Source organism: Pezoporus occidentalis, unplaced genomic scaffold, assembly GCF_034315485.1.
Source record: "Pezoporus occidentalis ecotype Australia unplaced genomic scaffold, CSIRO_AGI_Poc_V1 ctg550, whole genome shotgun sequence".
Taxonomy (NCBI): Eukaryota; Metazoa; Chordata; class Aves; order Psittaciformes; family Psittacidae; genus Pezoporus; species Pezoporus occidentalis.
The window spans coordinates 2,332-14,448 of NW_026915889.1; the positions used below are offsets into that span (position 1 = coordinate 2,332).

The 12,117-nt window shown below is 47.0% G+C and overlaps 1 protein-coding gene across 12 annotated transcripts in view; it reads right to left on the reverse strand.

Annotated features, from left to right (window-relative positions):
* Positions 1 to 689: 689 nt before the first annotated feature.
* The window catches only part of TYW1B (tRNA-yW synthesizing protein 1 homolog B), a 48,003-nt gene continuing 36,575 nt past the window's right edge, over positions 690 to 12,117 (reverse strand). For 11 of the 12 annotated variants that reach the window (XM_062638206.1, XM_062638213.1, XM_062638208.1 and 8 more), the window contains 4 exons: positions 11,941 to 12,076; positions 8,852 to 8,962; positions 3,372 to 3,539; positions 690 to 2,082 (listed from right to left, as the gene is read on the reverse strand). In XM_062638206.1, coding sequence (XP_062494190.1) covers positions 1,861 to 2,082; positions 3,372 to 3,539; positions 8,852 to 8,962; positions 11,941 to 12,076 — 637 coding nt within the window. In that variant the 3' untranslated portion in view covers positions 690 to 1,860. Of the gene's footprint in view, positions 2,083 to 3,371; positions 3,540 to 8,851; positions 8,963 to 11,681; positions 12,077 to 12,117 lie in introns of those variants that run through there. The other variant, XM_062638210.1, reaches the window with a different exon arrangement.

The following is a 12,117-nucleotide window of genomic DNA, read 5'->3' on the forward strand; positions in this document are numbered from 1 at the left end:
ACAGAATGGTTTGGGTTGGAAGAGACCTTAAAGCTCATCCAGTTCCAACCCCCTGCCATGGGTAGGGACACCTTCCACTAGAGCAGCTTGCTCCAAGCCCCTGTGTCCAACCTGGCCTTGAACACTGCCAGGGATGGGGCAGCCACAGCTTCTCTGGGCACCCTGTGCCAGCGCCTCGGCACCTTCACAGGGAAGAGCTTCTGCTTTTTATCTAACCTGACCCTCCCCTGTTGAAGTTTAAACCCATCACCCCTTGTCCTGTTGCAACAGTCCCTGATGAAGAGTCCCCCTCTGGCATCCAAAGTCCTTCTCTGGCATTCATGGTTTCCTTCTAGGAACCCTGTGCTCCCCATGGCACAAGGACAGGAGGCAGCTCAGCACTGGAGACAGCTCCTGAAGGACAGGGACTTTTGTGGCCCCCTGTCTCCAAGGGCTCTGCTTGGCCACTACATGGGGCCAAGCATGGAGCTGCATGTCACTACCCTGCAATGTCACAAGCGTTCCCAGGCTTGGAGACCTCACCAGGACTGGAGATCACCGGCTCCATTCCCCATTCTTCCAAGTGAGGCTTGAAGCAGAAAGGCTGGATAATAACTTCAATTTCTGTGGCCTTGCTTTCTCACTGCTGTTTCTCCATGATGTTTGTAGCTTATCTGTTTAAAGAAACAAATGCAGTGACACACCAAAGGTGCTCAAAGGAAAATTATTTTATTTTTCTTTCTTCTTTAGAAACACTTTTTGCACATTAAGAAATTAGGTTCTTAAAGAAAAAGAAATAGAATCACAATCTCAGGAACACTCACCACCTACATCACCACAGGCACTAGGAATTGCAGGCTTATGGACCTCACCGTTAAGGCGGGAGCATGGTGAACACCTCTGATCTCTGCTCCTGGAGCTCAACAGGAAAACATGAACACTTGAGCGTGACCAGTTTCTTCCCGCAACCTGTGCCTGTTTCTGCAGCTGGATTCAGTTTTCATTTACATCAGATTACCCAAGCCAGCAGCAATGCTGTTGACCTGCCTGCGTGGCACACAGGAAGCCAATGGCCAAGCTTGCTGGCTCCCCACAGCACATCCGCACCATGAGCAGGACACTGGACACACACAGCTGGAGCCTAACAGCGATTTGAAGTTATATTCACTGCTTAGGGCTGCTGGGGAGTGGGATAAAACTACTTGGAAAATATTCATTGTCAAGCCCATGAAGCTGGAAGATATTTGGAGAGATACCAGAAGTTGCAGACGACATTAACAGGGGTGCTGTTACTTACAGCATTCCCAGGAGGATGGGAGAAGGTCTTTATAGGAATTGGCACCAGTGTTTGAAATGTATAAATCTGTTACTGTCTGCACAATGATACTTTAGCAGGGATCAGGCTTTTAGATCCAGATCCATCTGCAGTCTCACCTGCACAGATCCAACCAACTTGTGGAGTTGAAGTCCCCCTGGCACTTATCCTTATAGATGTGGAATGTTCTGCAGCCAAGCTGGTGCCAGCACATGCTGGGCTCTCCTTCCACCAGGGCACAGAAGTCAAATGAACGTTCCCTTCACATCCAGCTCCCACCGCCCTCTGCTGTGGAGACCGCAGCCACTACCTCCCTCACTGTGCTGCCAGTTAAGGTAACTGCCAGCATACACCGTTTGCGATGAACCTCAAGATAGAAAGCAATATAAATACTTTCATCCAAGAAGCCCTAAAAACGGGAAGAAAGACTTAAATAAAGACTTTACTCTCCTTCTCCTGTCAAACATCAGAAAAGTCTAAGTGAATAGGGTCAGAATCAGTGGTAGCCTAGAAATGGAGACCAAACCTCAGCAGCCAGCCAGCCCAGAGTTCAGTGGGCCCCAGCCTCAGCACCCAGAGATGTCCCTTGCTTTGTTCTTCCGCTGGTGTCTCACATCCAAGGGATCGAATCCCCTCTCTCTGGACCCAAAGAGTGCCCAGTGAGGAGTTCTGGCTGCGTAATCAGCCGCTGTGAAAGTCTGGGAGCCGCCGCTTTGCTCCTGTGCTCGCACCAGCTCCTGGAAGCGGTCGTAGTCGATCCATGTGCACCACTCGCCATTGATCTTGAACTGGAAGGAAAAGAAGCACGTTGCTGAGCCAGGGAGCAATGAGAAATACCAAACACCACACGTGTGCTAAGACAAGCTGGGTGAACGTTAAACTGGTTTCCCAGATGTAGTAGTTTTTAATTTTTTAGCCACCACAATGCCCATGGTAAAGCCATCCAGAAGCTACTGCAGGGTAACTGCTTTGATAGGAAAAAAACAAAAATTCAGGTGAAAACCACCCAGAACTTACGGTTTCTCAGCTACATTCATCCACAGGGTTTGAAAACACACAGATACAGGGTGGCTGTTTTTCTTACAGCTTTAGTCATTTAGTACTGTCTACCAGCAGATAATCTCCATGAATGGCTGGCTGTTGGGTGCTTTACTGGACCCTTCACGGTCCCACCACTACCCACCACCACTACAGCCCCACTTTCACAGTGTGCATCACAAAGTCTTCCCAAGTCTGTCTGCCCTTGCCAGGTGTCACTTATACCTGAAAGACTCTGGTTTGGGGAAGAGCCCTGAAGGAAATGCGTCAATTTGAGATGATGCCCAGGTATCCCTTGATGAAGCGACCCTGTCAAGTCAACTGAAACACCTGCTCAGAGGGCATGGCACCAATGATGATGCTGCGAGGGCTGGAGCAACTCTGCTCTGGAGCCAGGCTGAGAGAGCTGGGCTGGGTCAGCCTGGACAAGAGAAGGCTCCTCAAGGGGAGACCTGAGAGCAGCTCCAGTGCCTAAAGGAGCTACAGGAAATCTGGAGAGGGGCTTGGGACAAGGGCCTGTAGGGACAGGCCAAGGGGAATGGCTTTAACCTGCCAGAAGGGAGACTGAGATGAGCTCTTAGGCAGAAGCTCTTCCCTGGGAGGGTGCTGAGGCGCTGGCACAGGGTGCCCAGAGAAGCCGTGGCTGCCCCATCCCTGGCAGTGTTCAAGGCCAGCTTAGAAGCAGCTTGGAGCAAGCTGCTCTAGTGGAAGGTGTCCCTGCCTGTGGCAGGCGTTGGAACTGGATGAGCTTTAAGGTCCCTTCCAACCCACACCGTTCTGTGATTCTATACTGCACTGAGCTCCTCCTGGAGCTGTTAAATGCCTCCTGCCTGCGTTGCTCTGGTAGCACTGAGTTGTTATGACCAGCAGCAACGTGGTGCATCTTCAGCTTTTTCCAAAATACAGACACTATGCCTTTTTTTCTCCCCCAGAATAGTACCAAGCTAACTCTAGAGATAAGTGTGTTAGAAAAAGGCACTTGTCCAGCTTTTCCAAGGAGATGCACGGTGCCTGGCATCACACCCTGGCACAGCCTCACCTTTTTGTGAGCAATGAGGAGACAGTTTGAGTGCTCATGCTCACAGGCAATTTCATAGTCGGGGATAAGGTTGGCGAGCTCCTGGACGAAGTGCACCACCTCCTCGTGCCAGGGGACATTGGCCATGGTGAGATTGCTGGCCGAGCTTTTACCGCAGTAAGTCACACCCTGAGAAGAAACATGGAAACCATCATCATCAGCTCGACCTTTCACAAGCTCAGGGCAGTGCAGCCACATCAGCCGCAACAAACCCTGAGAACAACCTGGCTTGTGCCCCCTTCACTCTGTATCTATGGAAAGGCAGAAATTTGGAGATGGCATCAAAACTTGGTCTCCCCCTGAGTGACGCGTCACCAAACCGTGTGTGCCCAGTCTTCCCCAGCAGCAAAACACAGGTGAGTGTTTACCCTGCAAAAGTAGGATAATGCATTTGAATGCATTCAAATGGAGGATGCTCGTGCTCCTGAGCTACCAAAGGACCTTCAAGAAGATCCCTTGATTTTAAAATGTGAGATGCCTGGAAGAAAGTCTCATGAACAACCAATGCAACAAGTCACTATGATGCATCTTCACTATGAGGGTGGTGAGGCACTGGCACAGGCTGCCCAGAGAAGCTGTGGCTGTCTCATCCTTGGCAGTGTTCAAGGCCACGTTGGACCCCTGAGCACTGCCAGGGATGGGGCAAAGTTTCCAAGATTAGTCTTTAATTCTCTGGCTTGGCATCAGCAGCTCTGTTCACATGGGAGTCGGCAGGCTGCTCACCAAATGCTTGCTTGGGGGTAGCAGCGTTTTAAGGAAGACATTGAGTGTGCTCCTCTCTGCTCCCTGTCCCAGATCTCACATAAGATGATGCTACAGTGACTGCTCAGAGTTCAGCATTGCAGACCCTTGTTAAAACACAAATAAATAGAGACTGGGGGCACTCATCCAAACTGCTCAATACCCCCCCTGGCTATCGAGGGCCATGACCTAGATACAAAGAAAATACTGGCACAGTAGAGACAATGCAAACACAGTCAGTAAACACACAGATTATTTTTCAGGGCTGAGTATATGCACAAACGCCCAAAAAGGCACTTCGAAAAACTCCCTCTGCCTCACTTCAGTCTTATCATCTTTGGCTTAAATTAATTCAATAAATACTGAGAACTGCTTGGAAAAAAGTCCATGTGTGCCTGCACCTCCTGGACACGTCCAGGGAGGTTGGAAATCCAGGCATAGGATGGTGCTCTAGAGAATCTCTTATTGCTTAGTGCTGAGTAGAACTGAATTGATATCATTATAAAGCAGCTTGGGTCGTTTTGGTCAAAGGCCACCAGAACAACTGAGGATTTTCTACAACCCCACCACTCCACAAAGAGCCTGTGAAACACTAATAGCTGAAGGAATCACCAATGACCACAGGGAACATTGAGAGGGTTTGTTATATGATTGATTTGCACCGATTGCGGATACCCAACGAAAGGCACCATTGCTCAATGTGTCCCAAAGGCCCCAGGGTTCATCATTTCCCCTGGCTTGGCAGTGCTGGCATGTTCTATCCGTACCTAAAGACAGCTAGTCTATGGGGTGGGAAGTACCCAGCACACACGGGTGGATTGGATGAGCACCACAAGCGTCCCTTGGAGAAAGCATGGAGAGAAGCTTCCCATCACACACTGGTCTGCAAAGATCTGCAAATCACTAGTATGAACAGGCAGGAACATGAGGCTTTGAGGAGACAGCTTTTCTGATGGTTTCCTAGAAGCACACTCAGAACTAGTCACTAATTTAGTAGTGGCATTTCTCAAAAGACACTTTCATCTCAGACTGAACTGCATTAAGTCAGCAGAGATACTGGGTTTTTGCTCCAGGCCCCTTCCCAAGCAACTGATAAGCAAATGGACCAAAGGAGAGCCAGTTGGAGCAGGAAAAGTGTTCCTGCCATGCCATACATGAAACCAAGAGGTGAGCAGCGATGATTTCAGTGATATACTTGCAAGAGAAGCCGAGGTCTTCGTGGTCAGTAGCATCCCCTGCAGCAACTACCTCCATGCCCTGCAGTGATCCCTGGTCAGTGGATGCAACCCCTCAAGTTCTCCTACACCGCACTCCTCTCAACTTCAGCCCATCATTCTGAGATCAACTGCTCCTAATTTGGAGATTTGAATACTTCAACCTCCTGAATTACTGATTTGGTCTTAGGCATGACCTCAAGTTCACTACAGCCTTGCTCCATCTTTAATTCGGTTAGTAAAATTCTCACAAATTAGTTCAGCGGTATGTGGCTTGCTGAGATGTAATTTTGCTAATTTCTTTCTTTCCAGATAAAATCCACTAAAGGCTTGTTCAACTAATTCAACCTGTGGTAGCCCAACAAAGGTCACAAACCCACCAGTACCTGAAAGAGCAAACTGACAAGAGCGAGCTTGTCTTCTAGATAAAAGTCCACCTACTCTGTACCTCTCCAGGAGGTTTTACCACCTTCGCTCTTTGGCTGCACTATTTTATTCCAGTTACAAAACCCCATTAAGCACCAGCCTTTAAAACAGAGCACACACAACTTTATGTATGATTATTGGTCTTGTTCAGCCTGGAGAAGGTTCCTCAAGGGGAGACCTTAGAGCAGCTCCAGTACCTAAAGGGGCTACAGGAAACCTGGAGAGGGGCTTTGGACAAGGGCCTGTAGGGACAGGCCAAGGGGAATGGCTTTAACCTGCCAGAAGGGAGACTGAGATGAGCTCTTAGGCAGAAGCTCTGCCCTGTGAGGGTGCTGAGGCGCTGGCACAGGGTGCCCAGAGAAGCCGTGGCTGCCCCATCCCTGGCAGTGTTCAAGGCCAGGTTGGACACAGGGGCTTGGAGCAAGCTGCTCCAGTGGAAGGCGTCCCTGCCTGTGGCAGGGGTTAGAACTGGAGATTTCAGGTCCCTTCCAACCCAAACTAGTCGGTGATTCTACGATTATGATTTTTATCTGTGAAGAACACTTTACTTGTTTTAAAATGGCATTTGCATCCAGGCAATGTTTACGGCACGTGGTCCCAGCTAATGCTGCATTCCCAAGATCTAGTTTTCCCCCACTGAAGCTGCACATGTCATGTCCAGCAATAAACAGAGACAGATCCTTCACAAACACTTAAAATTAGTGCAAGGCAAACCATGCATAAGAAACGAAACAGGCTCATGCTAATTAAAAACTCTGCATGTTTTGGAACCAATTAGTTTCTTGCTAGTAAATTTATGAGACATCTCCTCTATTCATCTGCCCGAGCAAAGGATATTAGAGCCATGCACTCTAACTCGGATCCAGCATGGAAACAGGTTGACTGTGCACAATCTCAGACAAGTCGGGGTGCATTAAACAGAAATGGACATTACTGTTTTAGCCTGCCTCTACAAGTCTGAAAAGGATTTTAAACATTCTTTTATTAGGGCAGCCAGCCATGTCAAGAATAGGATATGTACCTCCAAAGTTCAGCTGCAGAGACATGGCTCCATACAGCAGTGTTTTCCCTGCATTCATTATATAGATTCTATTTTGAGCAGCATGAAAAATGTATAACTACAGAGGGGGAAAATTCTTAGGAAGTTACAAGGCGACTCATTCTTTTGGTAAACTTCAAAGACATCATTTACAAGCAAAGAAAGCACCGAGCAAATGGAATAACTGAGTGCTCAGATGGCTGATTCATTCACAAGCACAGATCAATGAAAATCGGCTTAGCAGCCCACCAAATGAAAGCACAGCAGCTTTCAACTTCTCCACCTTCTGAAAACTTGAGTTCATTAACAGTGCTGGTACCACTTCAGATGGGAGCAGTTGATTAGGGTGGTCATGTTGTATTTGTCAGTAATGCCCAAAGACAGTTATTAAGACATCAAGGTATTAGAAAAGGAAACCTTTCCGTTGCGTACACTAAGCTCTTCCACCAATTTCCCTGCAGCAACGCCACCAAGGATGCTGCCCCTTCATCAGTCATTAAGAGGCTGCTAAAAGCACCCCTAATCATGCCACGGAGCTTTTGGCCTTGAAACACAGAAGTCTGTTGCGAAGCAGCTCAGCTATTCTGGGTTACACTGGTGTGAATCCAGAGCACTGGGTGGGCTCTGGATTCCCATGGTGCTGTGTCAGAGCTGACTGTGCACAGCTGTGGTTGTGCAATGCCTTGTGCCAAGATGATTATCACTGTGCAGTGAGGAGCACATTTATTCCACCAGGATCTGGCTCCTTGCTGGAGATCTTGACAGCCAGCAATCCTCTTAATCCATGGTGAAGGAACAACTACTGGGGAGCTAAATATGACAGGGCTTTGTTTCTCAACTCTGTAACTCCAGGCTTCCCAACTTCATTACCAAGCAAGAGAATTCCCTTAACCCCTAGTCCATAAATGATAAATTTGTTCAATTGAGACTCGTGTGAATTAACAGAAGAACTAAATGTTGGCCAAGCTGCTGGGTGACAGAGCCTCTGTTCAAAAACTGGGGCAGCCCTGGCCCAAGACAAATAGAAAAAGCCTTAAATGACATGTTGATAGATAGCACTCTCTGCAATAAAAATGCTCACGATTCAAGCATCAGCATTGTCCAAATTATATACACAAGCTCTCGTGCACATTTGCTCCCCACTGGACTGGATTCAGGCTTGTTGGTTGTCTTTCATAATTGCTTTCAAGTTGATTTAACGATGGACATGGGTTTATTCATGTCAGTTAAATCTAAGAAGCAAGAATGGAAATGGTAGTGATGCAGCCCAATCCAGTATTTAACACCAGCTTTCCAGATGCACCACATGGACAACTATAAATCTTCAGTGACTAGAAGTCAAAGGAACTCCTTCTGTAAAAGCTCCACTCTGAAATACTGGACGCAGCCTTTCATTCCAGCTCTTCAAAGGGAGCCATGTAGATGTTGAGAAAGAAACTGACATGGTGAAAACACTTATCCTCTTCCCCTTATGCCCTGGTAAAGAGCAGTAACACTGAGGGAGGTGGGAGGAGCAGAAAGACAGACTGGAAGAGAGGAGGTGGATTTTCCACCAGTGACCTGCTTTGCCTCAGCCCGCTCCTACCCTGCCTCAGTTTCCCCATCTGCAAAGCACAGTCTATACTGCTAGTCCTTCTTCTGCAAGCAAACACTTGGAGCCATGGAACTTCATTATCACAGCACAGCATCACTGGGACTTCACATCCAACCAGTCTCCACAGGCTCTTTATTTTCTACAGCTTCCCTTGCTCATATCTAAAAGCCTTCCAAGCTCAATGCAATTTTCATGCCCTGTAGTTCCCACTTATTGTGGATACTGACTTTTATTGAAACACAGAAAACGGATCAGAATGATCCATTTTAGCTTGGGTTTTCATGAGGTTTCATGTGCATCACTGAAATCCTTGGCAGAACTGCATTTACTCGTATCAGTTTAAGACTAGGGGGATGAAAAGGGGAGGAAAGAGGAAAAACAGTAAAATACTGATGGAAAAACCATAAAATGGCTCCACGAAGCTCACTTTGACCTCGATGAAGTCTGGTTTACCAAGGGATATCAGGTCAGCATAGGCTTTGAGTTCATCCACATTCCAGGCTTTCACCAGTGTCAGTCTGTAAACGGTGCGCTGTTGCTGAAATAGACGGAAAATAACATTAACACCACAAAAAAAATAATTATTCATCCATTCCAAGCATCCATGGGTTAAACCAAAGCAAACCCAAACCAGGAGCCACCTCACTTGTTCTGCCAGGAAAGCTGCTGCTCAGCGTGTGTGAGCTGAGTTGCCTTTTGCCATACTTATCTTCTATATATCTAAGCACTTGCTTTTGACAACAGCCGCTTCAACTTAACAGGAAAACAACCAGGAAGTTTCTCGCTTTCATTTGCTTCCCCACACATAAAATCTAACTATTAGTTGCCATACAGATGTTTTATTTCCTCCAACTGCACCGGCTGGTACTGGTAACTTTCAGACAGCATGAACAGGAAGGGACAGACCCTTGTGTGCCCCTACCCACCAACTCTTTCAGCAGATCAGGCACAACATCGCTAAGAAAAGGCTCTCCCATGATCATAAAGCCAGGGGAATGGCTTTAACCTGCCAGAGGGGAGACTGAGATGAGCTCTTAGGCAGAAGCTCTTCCCTGGGAGGGTGCTGAGGTGCTGGCACAGGGTGCCCAGAGAAGCCGTGGCTGCCCCATCCCTGGCAGTGTTCAAGGCCAGGTTGGACACAGGGGCTTGGAGCAAGCTGCTCCAGTGGAAGGTGTCCCTGCCCGTGGCAGGGGTTGGGACTGGATGAGCTTTAAGGTCCCTTCCAACCCAATCCACTCCGTGATTCTACGATGTTACACACATACTGCAGAGGGACTAAATCTAAGTGCCACCAAACAATAGTTCAAGGCTCAGGCCAACAGCCTGAACACAGGAGGAACGGTGCCAGCGCCAAGTGAACATGGTACTGCAGGAACAGTTTTGTGGAGAGGCTCAAACAGTCTCAGTCTACTTGTATCACGTTTTCCAGGGTAAACTATGCACAGCACTTCAGCAAGTGTTTCCTCCTACAGCCAAGAAGAGTTGGTTGTCTTCTCCCATTTAAATCTCATTTCTTAAACCCTCCAATATACACCCTAGATAATTTTAGAAGACTAACTTTAAAGTTCAAGCAGTTTCCATAAAACTAAAACTGCTACAAATGCATTAACAGCTTTTTCCCCTCATAGGCTAGCACTGACAAGCAGTATCAGCCGCCTGTGTGTATCCATCACTTCAGTAACTGAATTAGCATAAAAGCTGTATTAAGCGATCATAACCGGTGGTGAAAGAAGTGGGTAGAGAAAGTAAAACACTGCCAAAGGGAAAAACAGCAGAAAAACAGCTACAAAAATCAGAAATTCATATTGTGACTGAAGAAACATCTTTCCAGAGAGCAACATCTCTCAAGTGTTGTCTGGGAAGAGAGAAAAGCTGGTAGAAGGGACACATCAAAAGCAGTAAGGACCTAATACCACAAAGTGTTAGATATAAATAATCCTTACAGTCTGCGGGCAGTACAAATGCACAATCCCATTTCATTCATGTATTATTTGTAATTGCTTGTACAATAGGGCCCCAGAAATCCTCTTATAAGCACTGAAGAACAAGAAGTAAGAGCTTATGACCGGAGATTTTAATGATTTAAAGCATCAGGATAGAAAACCAGGCTTCAGCGCTTTACCCCAGGATTCCAGAAAAGTAACCACTATTTCCCTTCAGACACCCATCAGAATAACATTAGCAGAAAAATTAATGTGATAATGACTCTCTGAATGGGTGAAAGTTAAGAGTGTGGAACCACATCTATTTTATGCCAAGAAGCTCATCCTGCAGCCAGGAAAAGCGGCCATGGCTGGGCCTGGCGGCACCGCAAGTGCCCATCGGGTGCAAAAACAAAATGAGAGAGGGGAAATAAAAGAAGAAAATAGGTCTTGTAAATAAACAGGGAATTTCTCCCTCTCTGCTGCACTCTGAGGAGACATCCCCCCCACCCCCCCGCCACAGTCCTGCATCCAGCTCTGGGGCAACAGCACAGAGAACTTAGAAAGCCTGTATCTGATTTCAGTAAGCTCACAGTTTGTCCTGAGATGCTGCTTAACAAGATCAGCCAGCACTTGCACGCAGGCAGCTTGATGAAGCTACTCACAGCATTTGTAGGAGAAAGTGTCCCACAATTACACCGAGCCTCCCAGGTCTACTTACACGGATCTGGCAGAAAATGGTCCACCACTGTCATCTCAGAAGGCACAAAATCTCAGTATTCAAATGAAACAGTCTCTCTTGGCTGCTCATCTCAGCAGGTAACATGTCACCTTCTGCCAAATCAGTAAACAGAAGTACTTGCTTCCATCAGAGCTCAGTCTCAGTAAGACAGACATGGAAGCACTTAGCAAATAATGTGATGCTGGGACCACGAGTGCTTCATTAATTACTACAAAACTTGTTAAATGGTAGACTACGTTCTGAGCTGACAGCAGCAGCCGTGATCCCGTGGGCCCTCAGATCATGCTCAGCTCTCTCCAACAGATACCAACTACTACAAACCACTGACAGTGGAAAGGGTCACCCTTGCTGTTACACTCAGATCTACTATCATAAATCGGATTTCTATGGAGCAGGAGCTACTGAACTCCATATTGTAAAGCCCTTTATCTACTGCATCCTTTGAGAACCAGTGCTAAGAGTCACATGGCAATTTATGACTCTTCCTAAGCTTCCCTGGATTTCCAGTTTTCCTTCAGCAGCCTGCTTGCAGTGTAAATGCTCCATTAGGAAATGTTCTATTCTTTTATAATCTCTTCATCTCTCATAGCATCTTATATTCACAGCAGAGTTTACTGTCCCATTTGACACATATTCTGCTCTCTTTTTGTCCTTACATTTCTCCCCATATGGAAAACTGATCAAACGTGCTGGACTTTATACACTTCAGTGTAAAAAACATGTAAATATGCTCCGAATACACCCAGAACCAACTCCACGGTCCAGCTTAAGCCTCTCAAGTCTTCTCCTTTTGTACTGAGTGGATACAGCCAAGAAGAAAGAATATTTCAGAGCACACTCTTTACTGGGTACCTTTTCAGACAAGGCCTTTAAACTGTCCAGAAACCTCTGCCAGAAATCCTTGAAGAGGGGCCGATCAATTCTCTTCAGGCTTTCCTTGGTGCTGGCATCCACGCTGACATACAGCTGCGTTACTGGCTCAAGGTTCCTTGGAAATAAAAACGAGAAGGCAATTGTCCAGAGGTTCAT